This window comes from Protomyctophum bolini, assembly GCF_963924005.1.
Source record: "Protomyctophum bolini genome assembly, chromosome: 10".
Lineage (NCBI taxonomy): Eukaryota > Metazoa > Chordata > Actinopteri > Myctophiformes > Myctophidae > Protomyctophum > Protomyctophum bolini.
This window is the reverse complement of record NC_137871.1, coordinates 7,483,124-7,507,089: the sequence shown is the minus strand read 5'-3', so window position 1 is coordinate 7,507,089 and position 23,966 is coordinate 7,483,124. Positions and strand designations below refer to the sequence as shown.

The 23,966-nt window shown below is 42.0% G+C and overlaps 1 protein-coding gene across 2 annotated transcripts in view; it reads left to right on the top strand.

The window, feature by feature from the left end:
* Window positions 1-18,380, top strand: part of gria2b (glutamate receptor, ionotropic, AMPA 2b) — a gene marked incomplete at both ends in the record, with an annotated part of 63,504 nt that extends 45,124 nt beyond the window's left edge. The window contains 10 exons of one of the 2 annotated variants that reach the window (XM_080774815.1): window positions 295-453; window positions 1,897-2,064; window positions 4,308-4,412; window positions 4,834-4,941; window positions 6,054-6,260; window positions 8,267-8,634; window positions 13,005-13,203; window positions 14,255-14,502; window positions 15,747-15,861; window positions 18,135-18,380. In XM_080774815.1, the coding sequence (XP_080630941.1) occupies window positions 295-453; window positions 1,897-2,064; window positions 4,308-4,412; window positions 4,834-4,941; window positions 6,054-6,260; window positions 8,267-8,634; window positions 13,005-13,203; window positions 14,255-14,502; window positions 15,747-15,861; window positions 18,135-18,380 (1,923 nt within the window). Of the gene's footprint in view, window positions 1-294; window positions 454-1,896; window positions 2,065-4,307; window positions 4,413-4,833; window positions 4,942-6,053; window positions 6,261-8,266; window positions 8,635-13,004; window positions 13,204-14,254; window positions 14,503-15,746; window positions 15,862-16,383; window positions 16,499-18,134 lie in introns of both variants that reach the window. The other variant, XM_080774816.1, reaches the window with a different exon arrangement.
* Window positions 18,381-23,966: the final 5,586 nt, after the last annotated feature.

Here is a 23,966-nt window from a genome sequence, read left to right as displayed (position 1 = left end):
TGCAAGATATGGGGGAGCCGTGCCTTTGGGTTGCTTTGAATGCCAGCATCAGAGTTTTGTACCCTGTGCGGGCAGCGAACCGGGAGCCAATGGAGGGAGCGTAGAAGGGGAGTGACACGTGAGAATTTTGGCTGGTTGAAAACCAGGCGAGCTGCGGCATTTTGTATCAATTGGAGAGGCTTAAGTAGGCCAGTAGTGGAGTGTACATACAGTAACAGTAGCTTGATAGACACAGTAAATAGACAGATACTGTAGTGTAATAGGCCTAGATAAACAGAGTCTTGCTGTGTGCAGGGGTTCATAGACGGAGACCTCTCCAAGATCCAGTACGGCGGAGCCAACGTGTCGGGATTCCAGATCGTGGACTTTGACGATCCGCTGGTGTCCAAGTTCGACCAGCGCTGGGAAGCTCTGGAAGAGAAGGAATATCCTGGTGCTGACAGCAAGATCAGGGTGAGTGAGCGCACACAGGGCACTCACACACACACACACACACACACACACACACACACGTACGCACGCACGCACGCACGCACGCACGCACGCACGCACGCACGCACGCACGCACACACACACACACACACACACACACACACACACACACACACACACACACACTCCCACGCTCTCTTTATGTAACAACAATGTACAATTCAGGCATTTAGCAGTCGATCTTAATCTAGAGCGATTTACAGTAAGCAAGAAGAACACAATATACCGTCAAATACATACTGTATAAGTGTAAATAATATAAGAGTATATACACACAATGTGTCTCTGTGCTGTTGCTCTGTGTGTAGAACAGGGGTTCCCAAAGTGGCGTCCGAGGACCCCTATAGGGGTCCTTATAAGGGAGTTCCAGGGGGTCCCCAGCTAAATGATATAGTTATATAGGAACCAAATGGACGCTTATGGGTCTGTAACTCAGAGAGTGTACAAAGGTGTACATACGTTTCAATTGTACACACTCATGTGTACATTATATAATATACACATACAGATACATTTCTATCTCTGGGACCCCAATACTAATAGGGGGCTGTACTAGCCTAATTCAGGTCAAACCGGGAGGTCCTATAGACTATAGAGCAGTAAACATCTTCTCTTATGTCAGGGTTGACGTCACGCCTACCTAGTTGTGACGTCATTCCCTCCTTTTATAAGGCACCTTGGCAGCACCAATCTCCGTCCGGGCGATTATTAATTGTCAATCTATAGTCTGTATGAGATTCTAAAACTAAACCTTGCAATTTAAAGGGACACTTCACCCTTTTTGCAAAAAAATATATGTTAATGACGTTTAGAAGCTTTAGATCACTTTCCTGGGGGTCTTTATGTGTGTAATATGTGGTTTTAGATATTTTAGATTGTAGCAGTGAGCCTGTTGTCTCTGATGTCATGGACACTGGTCTCACTACCTTCCTGAACTACAATTCCCATAATTCTTTGGTGCACTGCTCCTCCTTGTGGAAAGGGGGGAGAGCTGTCTTACTGAGACAACATGTAGTCCAGGAAGGAAGTGAGCCCAGTGTCCATGACATCAGAGACAACAGGCTCACTGCTACAATCTAAAATATCTAAAACCACATATTACACACATAAAGACCCCCAGGAAAGTGTTCTAAAGCTTCTAAACGTCATTAACATATATTTTTTTGCAAAAAGGGTGAAGTGTCCCTTTAAGCATTCTTAATTTGCTCCCAAAACTGAAGAATATCGATCGCCAAGACCAAACTCCGGATAATACCAGCTGGTCAGCACTTTCCGCTCTTGTGACCAAGAACCTTCGATCTCCACCCTTACATCTTATGGGGGTCGTTCATGGCATGTATTTTCAAAAGGTCTGAGAACATCCATCCTATGGTTGTTGTTGTTGTTGTTGTTGTTGCGTTTCAGTACACGTCAGCGCTGACCTACGACGCAGTGCAGGTGATGACGGAGGCCTTCCGCTACCTCCACAAGCACAAGATCGACATCACCAGGAGAGCCAACAACGGAGACTGTCTGGCCAACCCGGCCGTTCCCTGGGCACAGGGGGTGGAGATAGAGAGAGCGCTGAAACAGGTCACGGTCACACACACACACACACACACACACACACACACACACACACACACACACTACGCACGCACGCACGCACACACACAGATAGATAGATAGATACAGATAGATGCACATTACATACTGTACCACACACACTGGTTGGTGAAGGCTGGTTGCCGTGGTAACAGTAGAAGTCCTTTGGCGGATTTACAATCACACACACACATGCACACGCGCGCACACGCACGCACACACACACACACACACACACACACACACACACACACACACACACACACACACACACACACACACAATGGCTCAAAGCAGTACACACGAGCAGGTTCACAAAAAAGTGTTGCTCACACACACACACACACACACACACACACACACACACACACACACACACACACACACACACACACACGCACACACACACACACACACAAACACACACACACACACACACACACACACACACACACACACACACACACACACACACACACACACACACACACACACTTGACAGCTATTCTCTTAAGGCAAGCCATCCAGTAACAGAAGCCTGCCCACACAGTCAGAGACAACTGCCTGCTGGCTGGTGCCATGTTGCTCATGCTCATGTTTACATAACAGGACCGATACACACTGCATGTCACTGTCTCACAAACCCAGAGTGGTGGGTCAGCAGTATACCCCTTTATCTTTGGATTTCATGGTTTTTTTTTTTTCAAAATAATTCCATTAAAAAAAAAAATCATTAATTTTAGCGGGGGAAATACTTTTAAGAAATAGTGAAAATAGCAGATCTATACAAGATCGGCTATTTTATAGTTTGAGTCCTGGTGCGGAGACATATCACATTTCTCTTTTGGGTCTTGAGCTAAAAAGTTTGGGGAGCAACTGCTGTACATGCTGTGTCTGCACTGCAGTGCATAGACTGTAGTCTGGCACTGTCACGCTGCACTGGATGTGAGGGCTCATTGGTCGGGGGGGTAGGACCAAGGGATTTGGGATTTGTTTATAAACATTTTGGTATTTGTTTATAAACATTTGTGATTTGTTTATAAACATTTGTGATTTATTTATAAACATTTTGGGATTTGTTTATAAACATTTGGGATTTGTTTATAAACATTTGGGATTTGTAAGTCTCATGGGGGGGGTAGGACCACTACCAGTTGACCTGTAGTAAGTCTCATGGTCGGGGGGGTAGGACCAAGGGATTTGGGATTTGTTTATAAACATTTTGGTATTTGTTTATAAACATTTGTGATTTGTTTATAAACATTTGTGATTTGTTTATAAACATTTTGGGATTTGTTTATAAACATTTGGGATTTGTTTACAAACATTTGGGATTTGTTTATAAACATTTGGGATTTGTAAGTCTCATGGGGGGGGGGGGGGGGTAGGACCACTACCAGTTGACCTGTAGTAAGTCTCATGGTCGGGGGGGTAGGACCAAGTCTCATGGGATTTGGGATTTGTTTATAAACATTTTGGTATTTGTTTATAAACATTTGGGATTTGTTTATAAACATTTGGGATTTGTTTATAAACATTTGGGATTTGTTTATTAACATATGTGGCCCCTATAGCTTCTTAATTTTGATCTCTGTATAATATGTTGCCTAGGGCCTCAAAAGGCCTAGAACCGGCACTGGAGGGCTGGCACAAAGTTTGAGCATGATGACAGTGTGAAACATCTCTGCCACTGCCATGCCGTTCTACTCAGTAATTAAAGTGAAACAACTGCATGTGTAAGTGGAAGGGAGGCAGAGGGAGGGGGGGGGGGGGGGTTTGGCTACCAGCGGATTATACATGTCAGGAATGTTTTCTTCTGGATTTGGAAAATCAATAGAACAAAGTGAAGTTAATGTCATTACAACTCTGCATGTTGTATCGACGTGGCTCCTTTAAGTGCTTTGCTGTTGTTTATATTGTTTAAAGTATAGCTGAATTCCTGCCAGGCCTGAAAGTGTGCATGCATGCAGGCCTGCAGCAATCTTCTTATAGCAACTGTTCTATAGTATCTTTTTAAAAGCAAATCATTGACAAAAGTGTTGTTTTTCCTTCTGACTGCATCTGCACCAGTCAGAGGTTGTATGTTTTGTGGTGTCGCTTTGTCTTGTTCATCAGTGTCAGTTTTTTGGCACCTATATACAAACACCTACAAATTGACGCAACAAACAAATTAATCCGTTTCTTTATTTATTTATTTTAATAATCAACACAAATGACCTGTGTGTCCCCAGGTGCGAGTGGACGGCCTGACGGGGAACATCCAGTTTGATCAACATGGGAAGAGAGTCAACTACTCTGTTAACATCATGGAACTGAAGAACAACGGACCGGTTAAGGTCAGACTAGTTGGTTCCTCTTCAACCATGCAATGTGTGGACAATACTTTACATACAACTCAACAAATAGACCCATACGTTAAATACCAGAGGGTAAAAATAGACTATAGCCCGGCCATGGGAAGGTTTACTATGTATAAACATTCAGTATGCTTTTTAATTGTTTAGTGTTTAGCTCTTTAGTGGACACAAGCTATATAGTAGAACACTATAGTTGACATTCCCACAAGTGGATGATGTAGAATATAACATTATGACTTAAATTTTTTTTAACAACTTTCTGTGTCGGCAACTCTAATGCCATTTAAAAATATTAGCAATTTAGGCCCTATTCCACACTTTCCATACTACTGTAAAATAGAGAAAATAATCTGATCACAACTGACCTATGGGTGGGTCATCTCCATGTTTCTCTCCACAGATTGGATATTGGAATGAGGTGGACAAAATGGCCGTCACCAAATCGGACGTGTTGGCAAATGAATCAATAATCGACAACAACAAAACTGTTGTTGTCACCACTATCCTGGTAGGAAAGTCATTTCATAATTCCATACATTTTTCTGCTGTTATTTATGGATTCTACTGTAGGAAGACTAAATTGTAGTTTACTGTAATTTAATATTCAGTCTTCAGAGCTCATGACAGCACCGCTTATTTTATCCCATTTCCCGAAAAGGTTTTGACGGTGCAATTAAGGTTTCTGCCCGACAGCGGCAATATTTTATCGTCTCTTTCAGGTGGAAACCTCAGATGTCCAAGACTATAGAGCGCCGCAGTCCCGCCCCCTTTCAGAAAAGCGAGTGGCCCAGGAAGTGGAAGCCCCACGCATTCTCCCATCGGCACTTTTAATATAATTTATTTAAAGACGGTTACGCCGCGGACAAAGCCAATTCGGATCGTGATGAATCATGACAATGAACACAATATTTTGGGCCGATCAGATAATTTATAAGACGAAAAACAAAACAAATAGTGTCTCCTGACTTTCTTTTCTTCTTTCTAATGATTTGATCGTCCCAAAATATTGTGTTCATTGTCATGATTCGTCACGATCCGAATTGGCTTTGTCCGCGGCGTAACCGTCTTTAAATAAATTATATTAAAAGTGCCGATGGGAGAATGCATGGGGCTTCCACTTCCTGGGCCACTCGCTTTTCTGAAAGGGGGCGGGCCTGCGGCGCTCTATAGCTTGTCAGGATTCAAATTTAAAAAAAGATAATGTAGCAAGCTCAAAATGTGGTGCTTCGCAGCACGCTTCGAGCTTGTGTGGATCTGCTACTTTTGATACTTTTATGTGATGCTGTAATATGATCAAGTATAGGGCATTAATTAAAACCAAAAACATTAAGGTCATTACTTGGTCTATTTTTTGTAGTTGTTTTTCTCGCTTGTTTGTACCCCCTTAGTAATGTTTTTATGTTGTTGCCGGTTTTCTGTTTGGGGACAACGGATATAAACTAGCATTCTAGCTAAATCTAGCGGTATTTTACACAGCATTGTTTGTGTTGTGTTAAATATGCGCCGTCCCTCCCAAACAATGTGCAGTATACATGAAATGAACTATATTCATATGCTTTCAGTGCAGAGCGCCTCCAGTAGAGACTATAGCAGTGTGTTCTGTTGTTCTGTGTCTGATAGGAAGCTCCTTATGTGATGTTGAAGAAGAACTATGACCTTTTCATCGACAACGACCGCTACGAGGGCTACTGTGTGGATCTGGCGGCAGAGATAGCAAAGCACTGTGGCTTCAAATACCAGCTGAAGATAGTGGGAGACGGAAAATACGGAGCACGGGATGCAGAGACTAAAATTTGGAATGGAATGGTGGGAGAGTTGGTTTATGGGGTGAGTAAAGATGAATACTACTTTCTTTGCCCAGAGCCGAGCGATAGAAATAATTTCAGTCAAGAAATCGATTCAGTGGGGGCACGGTGGCACAGTCGGTAGTGCTGTCGCCACACACAGCTAGAAGGTCCTGGGTTCGATTCCCGCTGGGTGGGTGCTGGGGGCGTGTTCCCTCCTCCTCGTCATCAGCACCCATACCCGAGGCGGGGCTTGGCGAAAGGGCCTTTCTGTGTGGAGTTAGCATGTTCTCCCCGTGTCCCCTATAGGGTAGGTAGGCTACCCTCACAAAAAACATGCAGTAATCCTGGTCTCTAAACTACCTCCCCCAAACCAGCCGGGGCTAATAATAATAAAATGTAAAATAGTTTCAATTGAAAATATAAGTCTGTGCATTTGTCTGACATCCCAGAGACAATCTCACAATCCGCTGGGCCGATCAGCGCCAAATGTCTTATGCACACGTATGCACACTGCCAGTTACATTACAGCTGTATGTTTTATGCTTTTTAACGACCACACTTGATTGATTGATTGATTGATTGATTGATTGATTGATTGATAATTTTATTAGACAAAAAGATGCAAACAGTACAGGGTACAGTCAAGCACAGCATTGGTCCAAAAGGACAGCACCGAAGAAAGACCTTGCGGTCTTGTTTCCATCCGGGTCCCATGCATTCATTCACAATGACAACAGTGACAACAAACAATACGTTTCTCAAACACACTAAATCTATATGTACAGGTTGGAATAGAAATACATTAATAAAACATTTAAAAAGGGGGGGGGGGGAGCCAATCACCTTCTCTCCCTTTGACCTGATGACAGTGACAGGTGAGTTTTCAGACCCTTTTTAAAGGAAACCAGTGATCTGCTTGTTTTGAGGGAAGGGGGCAGGGCATTCCACACTTGAGTGGCAGTGCTGTGAAATGTGAATTTACCCATATTTGTTCTGAAATTGGGTGGCACCAGATCATTATTTACACTCCCTCTAGTATTATGGCTGTGGGAGTTGCTCACCTTTTTGAGGTAATCAGTCAAGTAAATGGGCACTGTGGGCATGGACGGCAGAGCTGCATTTACAATCTTGAATGCTAGTCCCATTTTCAGTTGTTTAACTCTGTCCTCAACACTGAGCCAACCTATGCTATCAAATTGTGTTGCACAGAGGTGGGTCATGGGCCCTAATCCTAGTGAAAGTCTGATTAGTTTGTTTTGGGAGGTCTGGAGCTTATTTTTTTGTGACATTGAGATGTTGGAATACCAGGAGGTGCATGCATATAGTCAAATAAGGGCTGAATGAGAGCTCCAGCTAGTGTCCTGAGAGCCGTCTTGTTAACAAATGAGGAGATTCTGCCCAAGAATCTTGTTCTTTGATTTACTTTTTTTTATCGCTCTTGTTGCCATGCCTTCACCCGTCAGTTCATTGTCCAGGATACAGCCCAGATATGTAACCTCTTCTTTGCTAGTGATTATACTATGTCATCAATACTGACCTTAAAATCCTTTACATTTAATACCCTACTAAGGGAATGGTTGGACCCAAAAAAGGATGGAATCTGTTTCACCTGTTTTACTGCTATTGTACCATACTGTACATATACTGTATTGCACCATACATAATTTTTTTAATGGAAGTCAATGGGGCTCTGCTTGGAGTCATATGTCATTGATTATTAACAGGCTGGCCACATGAAGTCTGATTTCCATATGAGTGTCTCGTGGTTCCCATGTGTATACCGAGAGCCACATGAATAGATAATTGTTCCTAATTGACATTATAATTAATCATTCCATGTATTCGCATGAATAAATAAATGACAACACACGCTCGGCTCGCGCAGAGGTAGGCTACCTCTAGGGGCTCGAATCCGCTGTAAATGATACATTATAGGCCTACACGTATACATTTGTCATTTCCATTTGACAGCATATAGCTGATCCTTCCGCCTCTCTCTCTCTCTCTCATCTACAAAAGCACCGTCCGTTTTTGTCCCCATGACAGAAAGCCGATATCGCCGTGGCTCCTCTGACCATCACGCTGGTGAGAGAGGAGGTCATCGACTTCTCCAAGCCCTTCATGTCCCTGGGGATCTCCATCATGATCAAGAAGCCCCAGAAGTCCAAGCCGGGCGTCTTCTCCTTCCTGGACCCGCTGGCGTACGAGATCTGGATGTGCATCGTGTTCGCCTACATCGGCGTCAGCGTGGTCCTGTTCCTGGTCAGCCGCTTCAGCCCGTACGAGTGGCACACGGAGGAGTACGAGGACGGGCAGATCCAGACCAACGAGGCCAGCAACGAGTTTGGGATCTTCAACAGTCTGTGGTTCTCCCTCGGAGCCTTCATGAGACAAGGCTGCGACATTTCACCCCGGTGGGTACATTTATGAAATAATAATAGTATTTATTCTAATAATAAAACCCAAATTCTTTAAAGTCTATAACTTTAAGCCCTCTTTGTCAAAGAGTCCCAGTCCCAGTAAAGTGTAGATGAGGATGTGTGTTACCATATAGTTACCAGATCCACCACCCTCATCATTGCAAGAGTTTAAAGTGAACACCAACAGACCTTATTGGTATTATTGAGCCTCCAAAAGAATATAATTTGACTTATACTGTGTGCGGAATTGTGACATAACAGCACACGGTATACCTGTGGTTTCAGGTGGTTGCATCATCTATATATACTTCAGTGACAGTATATAGCCTTCTAAACCATTTTATCTTGTTTCATCACTTCCAATTTCAAAGTAAAGTTGGCATAGTTTTTTATGTTTTTTTTCTTATTTTTTTTTTAACTTGATAGCTACTTTCAAAATGACCAGCTCAACCCAACCAAAATGTACCGAGGAGGCTTTAGAATAGCGGCCCTGGCATTACAAGACAAACACACATGGAATGAGAAAAATGAGAGGGGGGGGGGAAATCTAATTGGCAGTTTTTTATTTATTATAATTTTTTTGTATATAACTTTGAAATGCTAGTGGCATTAGTACTGCGAACACTCTTGAAAAGAAAGTAGGCCTATTGCATTGTGTACAGGTTACTTTGAACTGACTGGCTCCTTTTGATGTCAATCAACATTGAGGCAGATGCCAAAAATACCTGCGCAACCTTTGTGCTCTTTAAGGCACCCCTAAGTTGTAGCAATGATTGCTATCGGAAATAAAATCACATCCACCCCTTTTTAGGGCTTATAGCATATTACATAAATCACTGTTTGATATAGCGTTTATTGTGTATTCTCTGTATATTGCCTGTAGTTTATTCCGCACAGTTCATATAAACATTCACAGCGGTCCTTACATAAGAAGAACCATTACGTTTAGTCAGCAGTGTCAGCAATAATGTATTCAGTGTCATGGTGGTGTCTGGAAGAAAGTTTAATGAGATATGAGGAGAGCTGGTGATGCTCTGCAGAGTGGGGACCTCTATTCCTGGGAGATTAATGATCTCTAAACGCACACACGCATGCGCGCACGCACGCACGCACACACACACACACACACACACACACACACACACACACACACACACACACACACACACACAGAGACACACACACACACACACACACACACACACACACACACACACACACACACACACAGAGACACACACACACACACACACACACACACACACACACACACACACACACACACACACACACACAGAGACACACACACACACACACACACACACACACACACACACACACGCACGCACGCACACACACACACACACACACACACACACACACACACACACACACACACACACACACACACACACACACACACACACACACAGAGACACACACACACACACACACACACACACACACACACACACACACACACACACACACACACACACACACACGCTTTGAAATACATTTGACTGGTCTTGCCTCCCTGCTATAACGATGTTACCTTGACTCCGTTTTGGGAAAACTGTGTTTCTGGGAAAATATTCATATATATATATATTTTTTCCATTCCTATACGAGTACCATTCTGGAAATATTGTTTTGTCTGACCATGTCACGCACGCACGCACTATACAGTAGCACACCTTCACCTAGAGAGGCTGACCCCAGTTGGTGAAGGTGTAGTGTTTGTACCTGAATACATTATCGCCTCCATAGCCCATTTAAAACATGCACATGCCCCGGAGGGTTAGCTCAAGCGTCCGGGCACCTACAGTATATACAGTAGGCTGCCCTGGCGGCGTGCTGCGGGTTCGGCTCCCGGTCCCCGACGGCCTTTGCCGCGTGTCGCTTCCATGCAGTCTAGCTCTCCCCATTCTTCCTCTCTCTCTCAGTCTACTATCAATGAAGGCATAAGAGCCCCTAAAACAAATAAAAACATGAGCACAAGTGCCCCCACCACACACACACACACACACACACACACAGTCTCACACACACACACACACACACACACACACACACACACACACACACACGACACACACACGGCACACACAAAGATAATAAATACATGATGACCAGTAAAGGATTTTAGAAGTTGCCCATTCATTCATTCATTCCATTAAAACCCATGCACTAATTCATGCACACTATACCAAAATGCTTGTAATCTTGTAAGAGAAGTATTGTATTGTGTTATGGAGATGACCATGTTGGTTTTGTTGGAGTTAATTTCAGTGTTTAGACGAGCATGGGTAATGTGGGTGTTTTGCAAGGCCCCCACGTGGTACCTTCCGGGTGACAGGCAGACATAAACAGATGATGACATCTTCTAGAATACTCCTGCATGGCTCTGTGAAGGAAGCGCCGCGATCTGAGGGTGTCTCTACAGTGAAAGAGTCCAATTACATCCTGTGCTGTGTTTATGAGCCTCTGGAGAGGGAGAGATCTCTTGTCTTTTTTTGTTGAACAGTTGCCACACCACGCTGTAATACAGGCATGTCAGTACACTCCCTATATAGTATAGAGCCACTGCTCTGTAGGGAGTGTAGTGTATAGAACGCTAGAATACAGTCTGTCACCATGCACACTCCCCATATAGCACAGGGATGTACAGTATATATACACTAAGTTTTAGTTGAGTTGATTCGAGGACGTAGTTAAGTAGCCTTGGGAACCAATGGTTCCCAAGCCATGTGAACATTAGATCAAGAGCCTATCCCGTTTCCATAGCACGAGGCACTAAGCAGATTGATGTATACTGTGCAAGTACACCCTCTTGACTCGACGCTATAGTGTATGAGAGTATAGTAATCCAACCCTTGATACTGAGTGCCAAGCATGGAGACATTGTACCATTTTTGTATAGTCTTCAGTATGACTTGACTATAGGGATTGAACCCCAGATCTCCCAGTCTCAGGGCAGACACGAGGCCACTGAGCTGTCACTACACTCACTATAGAGCAGTGATAGGACACGAGCAGCTCCTTGTACAGTGTGGAGTTCCGTTTATTGTCCATGTGAGGTTCTCAGTGATGATGATGAGGCTTAACTATATAGAAACCGGAAGGTGGAAACCATCTCCACTTCTTCCACCTTTGATGTTTAGAGGAAAGAGGTACCCTCGTGGAGTCTATGACATATTCTTTAGTTAATTTGTTCAATGATGGATCGTTTTCAGAACATCATCTCTATAGTCTGTATTATGCTTTCTCATCCCCGTTTGAGGGGACGTGTCACATGCAAATGTAGCCTAGAGGGGCGGGCACGCATGGAGCTTGCACTGGTTATTGGTTCACCGATCTGAGCCCCCTCCGCCGCTCCTGGGAGTGAACTGGAAATGTCTCTCGTTACCCCAGGCTTTCATTGTTTGAGCCGAACGCGAACGAAAAATAAAAGCATGCATGGGTACCGAGGCTACATAACCACATTAATCTATACCGTTCCTGTTCTTGACAAACATCCGGTGAGACTTTATAGCCGGTGCATTGCAGCGTGTTGTGTGAGCTTGCCGTTATTGCTATTTACTTTCATCTAAGGGGTGTTGTTTTGTAGGGGGAGACGTATACACAGACCCCTGGGGGACCCCGGTCAGTTATGTTTTAAGTGATTAATGATTGTGCTTGAGGCCGCGTGGGGTGCAGTCATGTGCATAAAGGGAATAGAGGAGGGTTAATGTAAGTAGGAAGTCCTTGGATCCACACGTCAGGGAGTAAACTGATATAATAGTTGAATCAAGAACCGAGAGTGTTTTTTATCTGTCACTTAATTATATTGGTACAAGCCGCAAAGTGTCGGTGGGACCTGTTCAATAGAACTGTGCTATAACATAACAATTAATGCAACACAACAGCACGAAATAATTAACATTTAGTGATAATATTAGATGAGATGGAAATGAGATGGAAAGGCAGATGTGTCGACAAACATCTTAAAAACAGGTAGTTCTTTTCATCAGCACTGTCAAAAATGTGCAAGAATATATATTGACTTTTTATATCTTTAGCTGCAGTGTCAGATGTGCCTATGAAGCAGAAGGCACATACTGATACTGTACATCCTAAAGTTACTTTTTTTGGACCCCGAGTCTGAACAAATAAAGTTCATTGATTGATTGATTGTTGTACATTTTGAGTGTACATTTTGCTGCTATTTTTGGTCTAGTTTTTTTATTTTATTTTCATTTTTTCCACCATGTCCTGTTTTCATTCATGATCCTTCATCCAACATTACCGAGGACAGTCGTCTTGGAGTTGCCCACATCTGTCCTTCTCACCCCTGAAACGTCTCCCTTTGCTCTGTCCCACAGGTCTCTCTCTGGACGTATCGTCGGCGGCGTGTGGTGGTTCTTCACTCTGATCATCATCTCGTCCTACACGGCCAACCTGGCCGCGTTCCTGACCGTGGAGAGGATGGTGTCCCCCATAGAGAGCGCCGAAGACCTGGCCAAACAGTCAGAGATCGCCTACGGCACACTGGACTCTGGGTCTACCAAAGAGTTCTTCAGGGTAAGAGAGATGGTTTTTGCTCTTGTTCTACTCTGACTTTACAGATAGAAACAACATCCATTCTGTAATTCAGGCAGTCATGCAGCAGAATATACCATCACTCATTCTTGAGATGAGGGACAAAAGTGGAAAAAACATGTCCCACACATAAGAGCCTTATTTATGTTAAAAATAAATTAATTCATAAAAATAAAAGCACTTGCAAAGTTACATGTAATACAGTTGTGTATTCTTATGACATTAATTTCATTATAATTCTTTTCATATTCCATCTGAATTAGTTAACAGCAGGCTCTGTACCCAAAAATGCCTGTATTTAGCCTGTCCCCAGCAAGTGGTCACAATTTCAAACAGCCAAAAAAGTGTCTAATACTGTCACAATCACATAAATAGGATACATTAGACACACTATCTATTCATATAGCCTAGTAGATTATACACAGTATAGTCACAACATTTATTCAGACAATAGATTGTACTGTACATTAAGCACAACATCCATTCAGACAGTAGACTGTCTATATTAGACACAACATTCTTTAATAATAATAATAATAATAATAATAATATCTGGGATTTATATAGCGCTTTTCATGACACTCAAAGACGCTTTACATGTGTTGGGGCCAGGGGGGGGGGGGGAGAACAAGAAAAAAGGACAACTTTATTAGAAAAAACAATTTAAATAATAAAACCAATAAAACAGTGCATATAACACGTTTTTTTTAAATACACATCAGCTTGGGAATGCGACTGTGAACAGGTGGGTTTTCAGTGAACATTTGAAGGTCGGAAGTGAGGGGGCATCTCGGATGTGTTTGGGGAGAACGTCCGAAGATGGGTAGGGTCGGCCACGGAGAAGGCCCTCATGTCGCCCCCAGCTTTTTCGTTTGATCTTTCAGACATTAGACTATTCAGCATCGAATTCAAACGCTTTGATCCAGCAGTGGCCTCATCTTCAGAGCAACCAGACCCTCGGTGTCCTATACTAACGGTGTCTTTTTTTCTCCCCCCCCCCCCCCCCCCCTCTCATCTTCCTCCTTCAACGCAGCGCTCCAAAATCGCCCTGTTTGACAAGATGTGGACCTACATGCGCAGTGCCGAGCCCTCCGTGTTTGTGAAGACCACGGCGGAGGGCGTGGTGCGCGTCCGCAAGTCAAAGGGGAAGTACGCCTACCTGCTGGAGTCCACCATGAACGAGTACATCGAGCAGCGCAAGCCCTGCGACACCATGAAGGTGGGAGGGAACCTGGACTCCAAGGGATACGGCATCGCCACGCCCAAGAGTTCCTCATTAAGGTGGGTGGAATAGTATAACAATGTTGTCCAATGTTGTTATAGTATCCCACCTACCCTGATGTAGCTTTGCTTATCTGTCCTGGTTTGTATAAGAGGAAGATGAGGTAAATAAATCCCCCCCTTCTGCCCCATATAACACGCCTCATCTCTATGCCTATATAACATTAACCAGTTGAAAAGGCGTTTGCAATTTATTGTAAGTCAATAAATTGCAAGAAGAAATACACATACACAATTATAGATCTAGAATAGTTTCACATGCAAAGTTTATGTTATGAATGAATTCTATGAAATATTTTCTCTAATCAATATCTATCTGTTAATCTCCAGTTTGGATGACTCAGACTGAGTCCCCTCCAGTCACCTGCCCCTTTTCCAATGACGTAGATTAGGTCTGGTGTGGATCCTCTTTCTGTTCAGTTCTGTCTCAACTTGTCCTTGTCCTTGTTTTATATGATGCCTAACATTTCCACTTTTGTCTGAATCGTTTTCCCATGTCAGTGATGTTGAATGAAATAACTTTTATATTCGCTTTTCATATTTCCTGCACAGATGTGATAGATGTGTACAGTTTAACGTATATTTGCCTACTGTATTCTTGCTAAACCCTCGCAGTACACTCGTTTTATTTAATGATTATTGAGAAATATTCCTTTGTGGAAATAATTTGGCGATTTCCAAAAGCATTTTTATTCCTCATTCAAATTGTGGCACTGCTTTGGTTTCTATATCATATAATGTGATATTTGTCTTTTGTAATAGCTGCTATATTAACATAGCAAATGGACTGTCACCTGCCCATGAATTGGCTGAATAATAGTACCCCTGACTGTAATATTGGTGCTAAAGGAGAATGTCTTGACTACGTTATGATTTCATGAGGTCTAACCATTCTTCATATTGTTTCTATTTTACTGTCTCTCTCTTAGTGGAGTCACTTAAATGTTGTGAGTACTCTGCTCCAGCCACAAATTAAGCCCACCCCCATCTTTTCATTAGCACTCCATTCTCTCTGGTGTGTTACAGCTAAGCTCTGCCACCTTGAGCAATGATCTTTCTGTATCTTTAAATTGACCTTTATTATGTATACAGTTACCAAGACAGAGGGGGACATACATCCCTTTTTTCTCTTTTCATTTTTTTGATAAACAAAATATCAAAGAAATAATCAAAATGAGAGTGGCAAGATGAACAATTTGCTCAATGGCTCACCCTGTCTTACAAGTATGTTTTATCGTTTCAAGAAATGCGGTAAACCTCGCTGTACTAAAACTGAATGAGCAAGGCCTGTTGGACAAATTGAAAAACAAATGGTGGTACGACAAAGGAGAGTGCGGCAGCGGGGGAGGTGATTCCAAGGTCAGCCCCAGTGAGCAAAGCGATGGGTAACTCACAATGTAACTGCAGAAAAGTAAGCAGCAAACCAGCGCAGGGTCAAACAATTCACACCGAATGTGTATAGCCTAGCGGCTCACAGAATTTTGACGGCTAACATTACAGTGATAACTCTTAATCATACACACACTAACATACAGAGACAATCGTAGTGGGCTACATGTCATGGCATGTATACCTGCAGAGCATTTCTAATTGGCTCCTGTGTACTCAGCTCCACAGACACATCTGCCGCACTTGCTGCTTACTTGAGGCGATACGGTGACGCACATTTGGCTCTGCAAAACTCGCGTTTGCTTAGGCCAAATGGCGCATCAACGTCAATTGCCATGGCAACAGAGATAGAATGATAGATAGAAGAGTCAATTGAGGGGGGGAAAAAAAGCCCAAGCCAAAGAGAGAGATACTAAGATGAATCAGTTGTTAATGTAACAATAACATAAAATAACATGGATAATGTTATTTATGTTATTTTTCTACGTGAAGAACGCCAGTAAACCTTGCAGTATTGAAACTCAGTGAGCAAGGCGTCTTAGACAAGCTGAAAAACAAATGGTGGTACGATAAGGGTGAATGTGGAGCCAAGGACTCTGGAAGTAAGGTCAGTCACTGGAGGTTCTATGTGAATCTATATTAATAATAATAATAATAATCCTAATAATAATCACAATTATTTAACAATTACAGTAGTGGGAATGACCCCATTTAAATGTAACTATAAATCATTTCAAGCAAATGCACAAAGCATGAGATGCCTTGGTAAGATACCTTTACTAATGCCTGCAGACACTACTAATTATTAATACTATGTGTATTTTATGATAGTAATGCATGCATTGTCGTTCACTTAACTGTGCACTTGATCATATAATGACACCTCAAATCCTGTTCTTTCAGTTCCTCACACACCACCTAATTCCAAATTGAACATTTTCAAAGCTTTTTTCTTACAAAAAAAAAAGAAAGGGTTTTGTCTGAAGTCGATGATTCGGGAACATTTGGAACACAGATAGACATAAGATTCAGATTATCTGATAGCTATTGACTATTCTCTGGACCATGTGTAAAGGATGTCCAATAGTGTTTAGTGTGTACTGTGTTGTACTTATGTTTCTGTCTTTCAGTGTTGTACTTGTCCTGCCTGTGAGTCTTTTGTTTTGTGTTTCTAGTGAATGTGTTGATTTCGGCACATTAGGGAGTGTTTGGTTGTGTGGGAACCCACTGATTTCAGACAGCACGTACTGATTTAATTAATCCGCTGTAAAACTTTGCCAATTGGCAGTGCATCAGCAATGTCTCAAAAGAGGACAAATCGGAGAACAAGATCAGGCAACGGGAAAGTTCCTTCACTTTTTTTCAATTTCAGTGTGCCAGAATTACGCTGTGTGAAATCAATGGCTTTTAAATGTGAATCAAGTCATTGTGAGAATAAATGAAGTATGTTGTCCTGTTTCACTGTACATATCCGACCAAATAACTATTTAAATAGCTCAAATCAGTATTCCCTTAGATAATAGCTTGTAATTCCCATAATTACAGCTGCACTTTTATGTTGTTACTTTGCCTCCATATCTCCATTTCCAAATTGGCAGATTTATACTTAGCACCTTTTTGTGAACACATCGGATTCCTATGTATCCATTTTGCCGCCAGTTTAAATGAATACATGGATGCATTTCTATACTGATGACACCATGTTATGTGTTAAGCCCTTGTTGGTTAATTAATAAGCTGTCTTACTTGGTGTCCCTGTCTACCAGTCTGGGTGTCTGAGCTCGTTTCCTACAACTACTGCCCTCTGTCACAGGGCATCCCTTTAAAATGGTCCTTGATTCACCCCCCAGATTCACCCCCCAGATTCACAACACATAGAAACTATGCATATTGACTGCTGCTTTACATCTGAAATAAAGCCTTCTAAACCAACAGCCCAAATACTAACCTTATCCATCACATTGCTTTAGATGTAACCGTAAATGACACGCAACAACCACAGTATGTGTTTTGATTCTGTCCTGTTATTTTATTGTGCTTTTAGTGTGTGCTTAGAATTGTGAATTGCTTAGTAGACTCTAGCAGCATTATAAAACAACTGTATAGGTATTAGAATTAGTGGTGAATTCTTGTGGCTTGTTGTAATTATTTTTGTCGTCGCTGTTGGATATGATTTTTTTTGTTGTACTTGTTATACCTTTTCTCTTTTCACCCCACTGACCCATGTCATGTGCATTTCACAGGAGAAGACGAGTGCCCTCAGCCTGAGCAACGTGGCTGGGGTCTTCTACATTCTGGTCGGCGGGCTCGGTTTGGCCATGCTGGTGGCCTTGATTGAGTTCTGTTACAAGTCCCGAGCCGAGGCGAAACGCATGAAGGTGGCAAAGAATGCACAGAGTATTAACCCAACTTCCTCGCAGAATTCACAGAATTTTGCAACTTATAAGGAAGGTTACAACGTATATGGAATCGAAAGTGTTAAAATTTAGGGGGTAGGAAACGAGGTTTTCATAAATTACACCCCGCCCTCCCCTCCCCCCTTCTAAATGCACGCTGTTTTGGCTCCATCTGTTCCATCCGTGAATGTTAGTGAATGAGCCAAAGGATCGTATGGATTTGACTCATAATAATTTGATGAGAGAGAGAGAGTTATCCCTTCCTTCTTTACAGCTTATAGTTGTGTTTGTCCTTCTTATTACGTTCCCTTGCTACTTGACTTCATTTCCATGTATGAATGTTGAGGCCACCCTCGTCAACATCTCTGTATAAGTGACGCCACGTGACCATAATGCTTGCTAAGATCATTTATAAGCCTTTTACATGAACATAAGCTTCCCGCATCGTGTCTATCCATGCCGAATTGCCGATCATGTTTGTTTGTCATTTGCATTTTCACGTGCATTTTCACATTTTCAACATTTCTTAGGTCGAACAATTGGAGATATTCGGAACTAACATGTAGCCTTGTTCGTGTGTGTGTGTGTGTGTGTGTGTGTGTGTGTGTGTGTGTGTGTGTGTGTGTGTGTGCGTGCGTGCGCGTGCGTATGCGTGCGTGTGCATGCGTGCATTTTTAGATGACCTTCGGGGATGCCATGAGGACTAAAGCAAGACTATCTATAACTGGAAGTAATGGCGAGAATGGTCGTGTACTGAGTCCAGAGTGTCCCAAAGCTGTCCACGCTATCCCCTACATCAGACCTGATCTGGGACTCAACGTCAGCCTGACAGACCTGTCCTGAGACCCTAACCGTCCGAGTGCCTTACAATGCTTTCAATACAGCCATTTTTCTTCTCCTTTCACCTTCCCCTGCTTTTCTTTGTGCAGGGTGCTTTCACCTCTCTCTATCTTTCTCTGTGTCTGGTTGAAATGCACTTTGAGATGGAGGGCATCGTTGTGTCATTGTACCACAAAGACTTATTTTCTCCCCGCTTTGTTCCTCCAAACAAAAGGCCCCTTCCCCCTTTATGGAATTACATCTCTGGATACAAAAGGTTTTCTTTCTACGCTGATGGCACCATCACTTTGTACCCATTGGACTGGAGGGACAGGAGGACTGCAGGAAACTAGGGCTTGATTGACGTCAGGGGCTGCTTCTGAGAGCTGGAGTTTAGTTTTCTGAACTAAATGTGTGTGTGTGTGTGTACGCGTTGGTCTCTGTGTGCAGCGTTGGCATTGTCGAGACAAAGACACTGTTTCTGTAGCCACAACCACCAGTACTGGAGAAGTTCCAAGCACACCTGCCTTCATCTGCATTTAAGATGTGAAATTGTCTTTTCTTTTTTTTCCTAATAAAATTCAAGAAAAAATAACTAGCAAAAAAAAACATTTTTAGGTATTTTCACGAAATAGCTTTTAAATAAACTTGCTTACATACTGGTTGGATATAAACATATTATTGTGAGTATACTGAGAGAACAATTACTAAACAGCTTCTAGTTACATATTTTTTTAAAAGCCAAATACTTTGCTTAATGGAGGGGAGTGTGAAATGTTTAAAATTTATTACTCTTCTAAACGTTCCTGTTCTTTAACATATTGGTGTTGATATGAAATATTTGTCAATGCTCGACAATTTACATTCTTCTACATTTTGACTTGTTAACATTTGGTGCAGCGGTTTTATTTTATCTTTGTTTTGTTTTTGATCATTTTCTGTCTCATTGTTTGCTTTAGTGCTTCTTGCTATATTTCTATTATTTTCTGATGAGGACCGGTATAGTCATTCTACAGTACTTTCAAAATGAAATGAATCTACACACCATGAATGCAGCAACGACACATAATGTAGTAGTGTAATATTACATACAATGTTTGCAATGAAGTCAAACACAATCTAAAACAGTCACATGATGGACTTGGTCGTAAAGGCAATGTTAAAAATGGAAGTTGGTGGAAGCCTTTTTCTCCAGATCCTCGTACACATTTTTGTGATGCTTATACGGATATGGACAGAACTATAGCAAGACCATCTTGATTTGCAAGGACATGCAGTCCGATCGAGACGTGACAAAGACTAAAGATGGCTTTTTCAGGAGAGGTTGTGCAAGTTATTGAGAGCTTATATATATATGATGTCATTTCACCTGTGTGCACAGGGACAAACATGCTGTTACAGAACTCTTCCTTGTCAGGAAGCCTACATTATTACCACCGAATTCATGCTTGTTGTCAGCAAAGCTTGGCCCCTGAACTGCAGTGCAGTGGTTCTCAACATGTGTTTGGGGGTGGGGGTCCTCACATGATATAGTGACGTGACAATTGAAGGACTTTCAATACCTTAAAAAATATATATATATACCATTGCTGCATCAAAAGTAATCATCAAACTATACTATAAAAACTTTGGTCAATTTTTTTTTAAATAGTCAAACAAAAAATACACCTGCAATTCCAAGTGCTTGTCTATTTCAAATATTGAGGGGGTCCCCAGTTCAAATATGATTACTTTGGGGGGGGGGGGGGGTCACTGCTAATTTTCAAGTCAAGTCAAGTTGGTCGCAGACCCCCCCCCATCTCAAAGATTATCTGTTCCAGGGAACCCCGGGTTTTGTAACAAAAAATTCTAACATTTTCAATTGTTCAAGATTTCCAAAATAAATTCAGAAATAGCAGACCTATATACACGCCCACAACGTGCATCGCAATGCGCTTGTGAGCTTGTAGATTGGCTAATTTTGGATATCCGATAGTATAGGCCTATAAATTAGGGTTAAATTGGTTTAACTGTTTTTGCTGGGGACCCCCTGGAACCCCCTCAAAGACCCCCAGGGTTCATCCTGGACCCCACTTTGAGAACCACTGCTCTAGTGGAAGTTTGGTACAGTACAGTACAGTACAGTACAGTACAGTACAGTAAAGTACGGTACGGTACGGTACGGTACGGTACGGTACGGTACAGTACACTGACTACGCTCGTGCCAACGTAAAGGACACATGGAAGTATGTGAGCATGCAGTGATGGTTACATTGTTTGAAACCTACACATTTATTTTCATATGTACAAATGGAGCATTAATGAGCCTTAAGGTGCCAAATAAGTACGAGTGCCAAATCCTAGTGCCAGTAGATAGTCATATATAGGGTCACATGAGTTCCCTCTCAGTAAACCATACATTCTGTAAGTTTTGCAACTAGGTGTACAGTTGGTGACAGAAACAGTGTTTATACTGTACAATAGCCTTCTTACATTATGTTTGATTTCTTCCAGGACTTTATTTTGCATTGATCTGAATATACCAGTAACCAGTTGCATGTCGTCACTGCAGAGACAATTAATTTCATTAAAGCTATAAACATGCATTTCCATTTTAATGTTGACATTGTATAAGATTAACTGTTTGAGATTGGAAATACAATGTTAGACATATATACTATACATAATATACATATATTTGATATAAAAGTATAAATATTGAAAAAAAAAAAAGATAGCCTCATTTCTGTCGTTTTCAAAGGTGGTCATATGAAGTACTACCTTTGGTCTATATTTAACTAATTCACAATGCCGTTTCAGGTGTGTGTGTGTGTGTGTGTGTGTGTGTGTGTGTGTGTGTGTGTGTGTGTGTGTGTGTGTGTGTGTGTGTGTGTGTGTGTGTGTGTGTGTGTGTGTGCGTGCGTGCGTGCGTGCGTGCGTGCGTACATGCGTGCGTGTTGTCTTTTCCAGGATGCATTCTTATTCTTAAAGATGTATATTTTGTGAGACAACGTACAGTAGGCTATAGTACAGACTACAGACAAGCACTTCTGATTTTGGCACATACTATAATATGAAAGGTTTTAGTGAGGATTGTTTATCTGTCTATCTGATATTGACCTACAGTATTACACGCCTCTGTTTGAGTGGTCTTGGAGGCGCAATGTAGTATAGGCTATCATTATCACTGTTGCTTTTTTGTAATTGAAAATAGAAAAAGAAGCTGTCATTTCTTATCTCATCACATATCCACACTCTTATCTAACATTTTTGTATGGAATGTGTGGTAACTTCTTTATTTTTGGGACTCTTTCTAAATAAAAGTGGGTAATCTATCATTGTCTCTGTTTCTGTTATTAACACCAAAATCTAAACTAAGTGAATATGATATTGTTATAGCCTATAGTTTGTCATGCCTACATATTAAGCCTCTGACTTAAAGGTAGAGTCAGTGATTTCACTTAATTCAAATATCACTTATTTTTTTGTTTTGTTGTGATAATCCTCTCTACTATAGAGTGTGCTGACCATATAAGGAGTTCCTCCCTGTCCCCAGTTAACCCCTGGGTGTCAAAAAACCTTAGGTTTCGTTTTTGTTCTCTATCCTGATTGGATGAAAGCTTGTGTCCCAAGGCAAAAACGAAACCTAAGGGTTTTTGACTGAAATCACTGACACCCCCTTTAATGATTCGTCGAATTATTGAGACCAAGATCAAAACAGCTGTGTTGTACATTGTTTGGTACAGTAGATTCTATCAGTTTAATGCAATTGTAATTTCAGTCCAGGACCTGTGGGTAGACCAAATTCACGATGATATATTGTGAGTAGACCAAAATGCATTAACTGTCAGGACCACGCCCCCATTCCAGAGATCCTCATTCTCCAGTAGCCTCGGTCCCAGGCAGGCTTACTCATCTGCGAAGAGAAAAGCCTGGTCACAACCTCAAGTGTCGGGCCTGAACATCCGTCACATGTATTTCCCCCAGATACCATCACAACACAACACATTAACCGAGATGTAAATTCATTTGTGAAGCGTTTCCTTGAGCCGTACTTCCGGCCAAAATCCTGCCACTTCCACCAAACAAATGATACCGTCTACATCGTACGTCTTGCCCAGCGTGTATCTCCAGCCTAACACAGTAACTGCACCTGCTCCTCATTAGTTCACACCTATATGTACACCCCCTACTCCAGTACTCCACCTCAGTCAGTCAGTCAGTATTGTTTGTCTAAATGTCTCCTCTAGACTCGAGCCACTCTGCGCAGTCCAGTCTGTTTATATTTATGAACATTACTAAAGCACTTTTGGTACCAAATGTTTTATCGTCAGTCATGTGACGTGACTATACTATATGCAATATAAGGGAGGTTGTCATTGTTACCGATTACTGTCACCCGATGAAGGCCAGCACTCACGGCGGAAACATTGTGTCTGTGACTAGAATGTCGGTGTTTTAATAAACACTGTTGTGCACGATTAATAATAATTACTACTTTGTATCTGCTGGACCACATTTTTCAATTTCCTGCAAAGTAACAGTTTTGGACTATACTGTTCAAGGTCTCTTCCCGACATAGCGAATGGACAATGCATACAGGCAAATAAGATTTAATCCAGGGTGATTTACAGTAAGCAGGAACAAAATACATGGTAATACATCAATTCTGTCCCCATTCCCTCTCCATTACTTTGCATAAACTGATTAGTGTCTAAACGTGAGCAAGCATTCATATAAGGAACCATGCCTTCCTGAATTGCTGATTTGAGTGCATGTGTGCATGTGTGCGTGCGTGCGTGCGTGCGTGAGGGCATTTTCCACTAAGTACAAGGGACCCCTCTGTGAGAGATGGCGATATTGAGAGGTGTACTCTGTCAA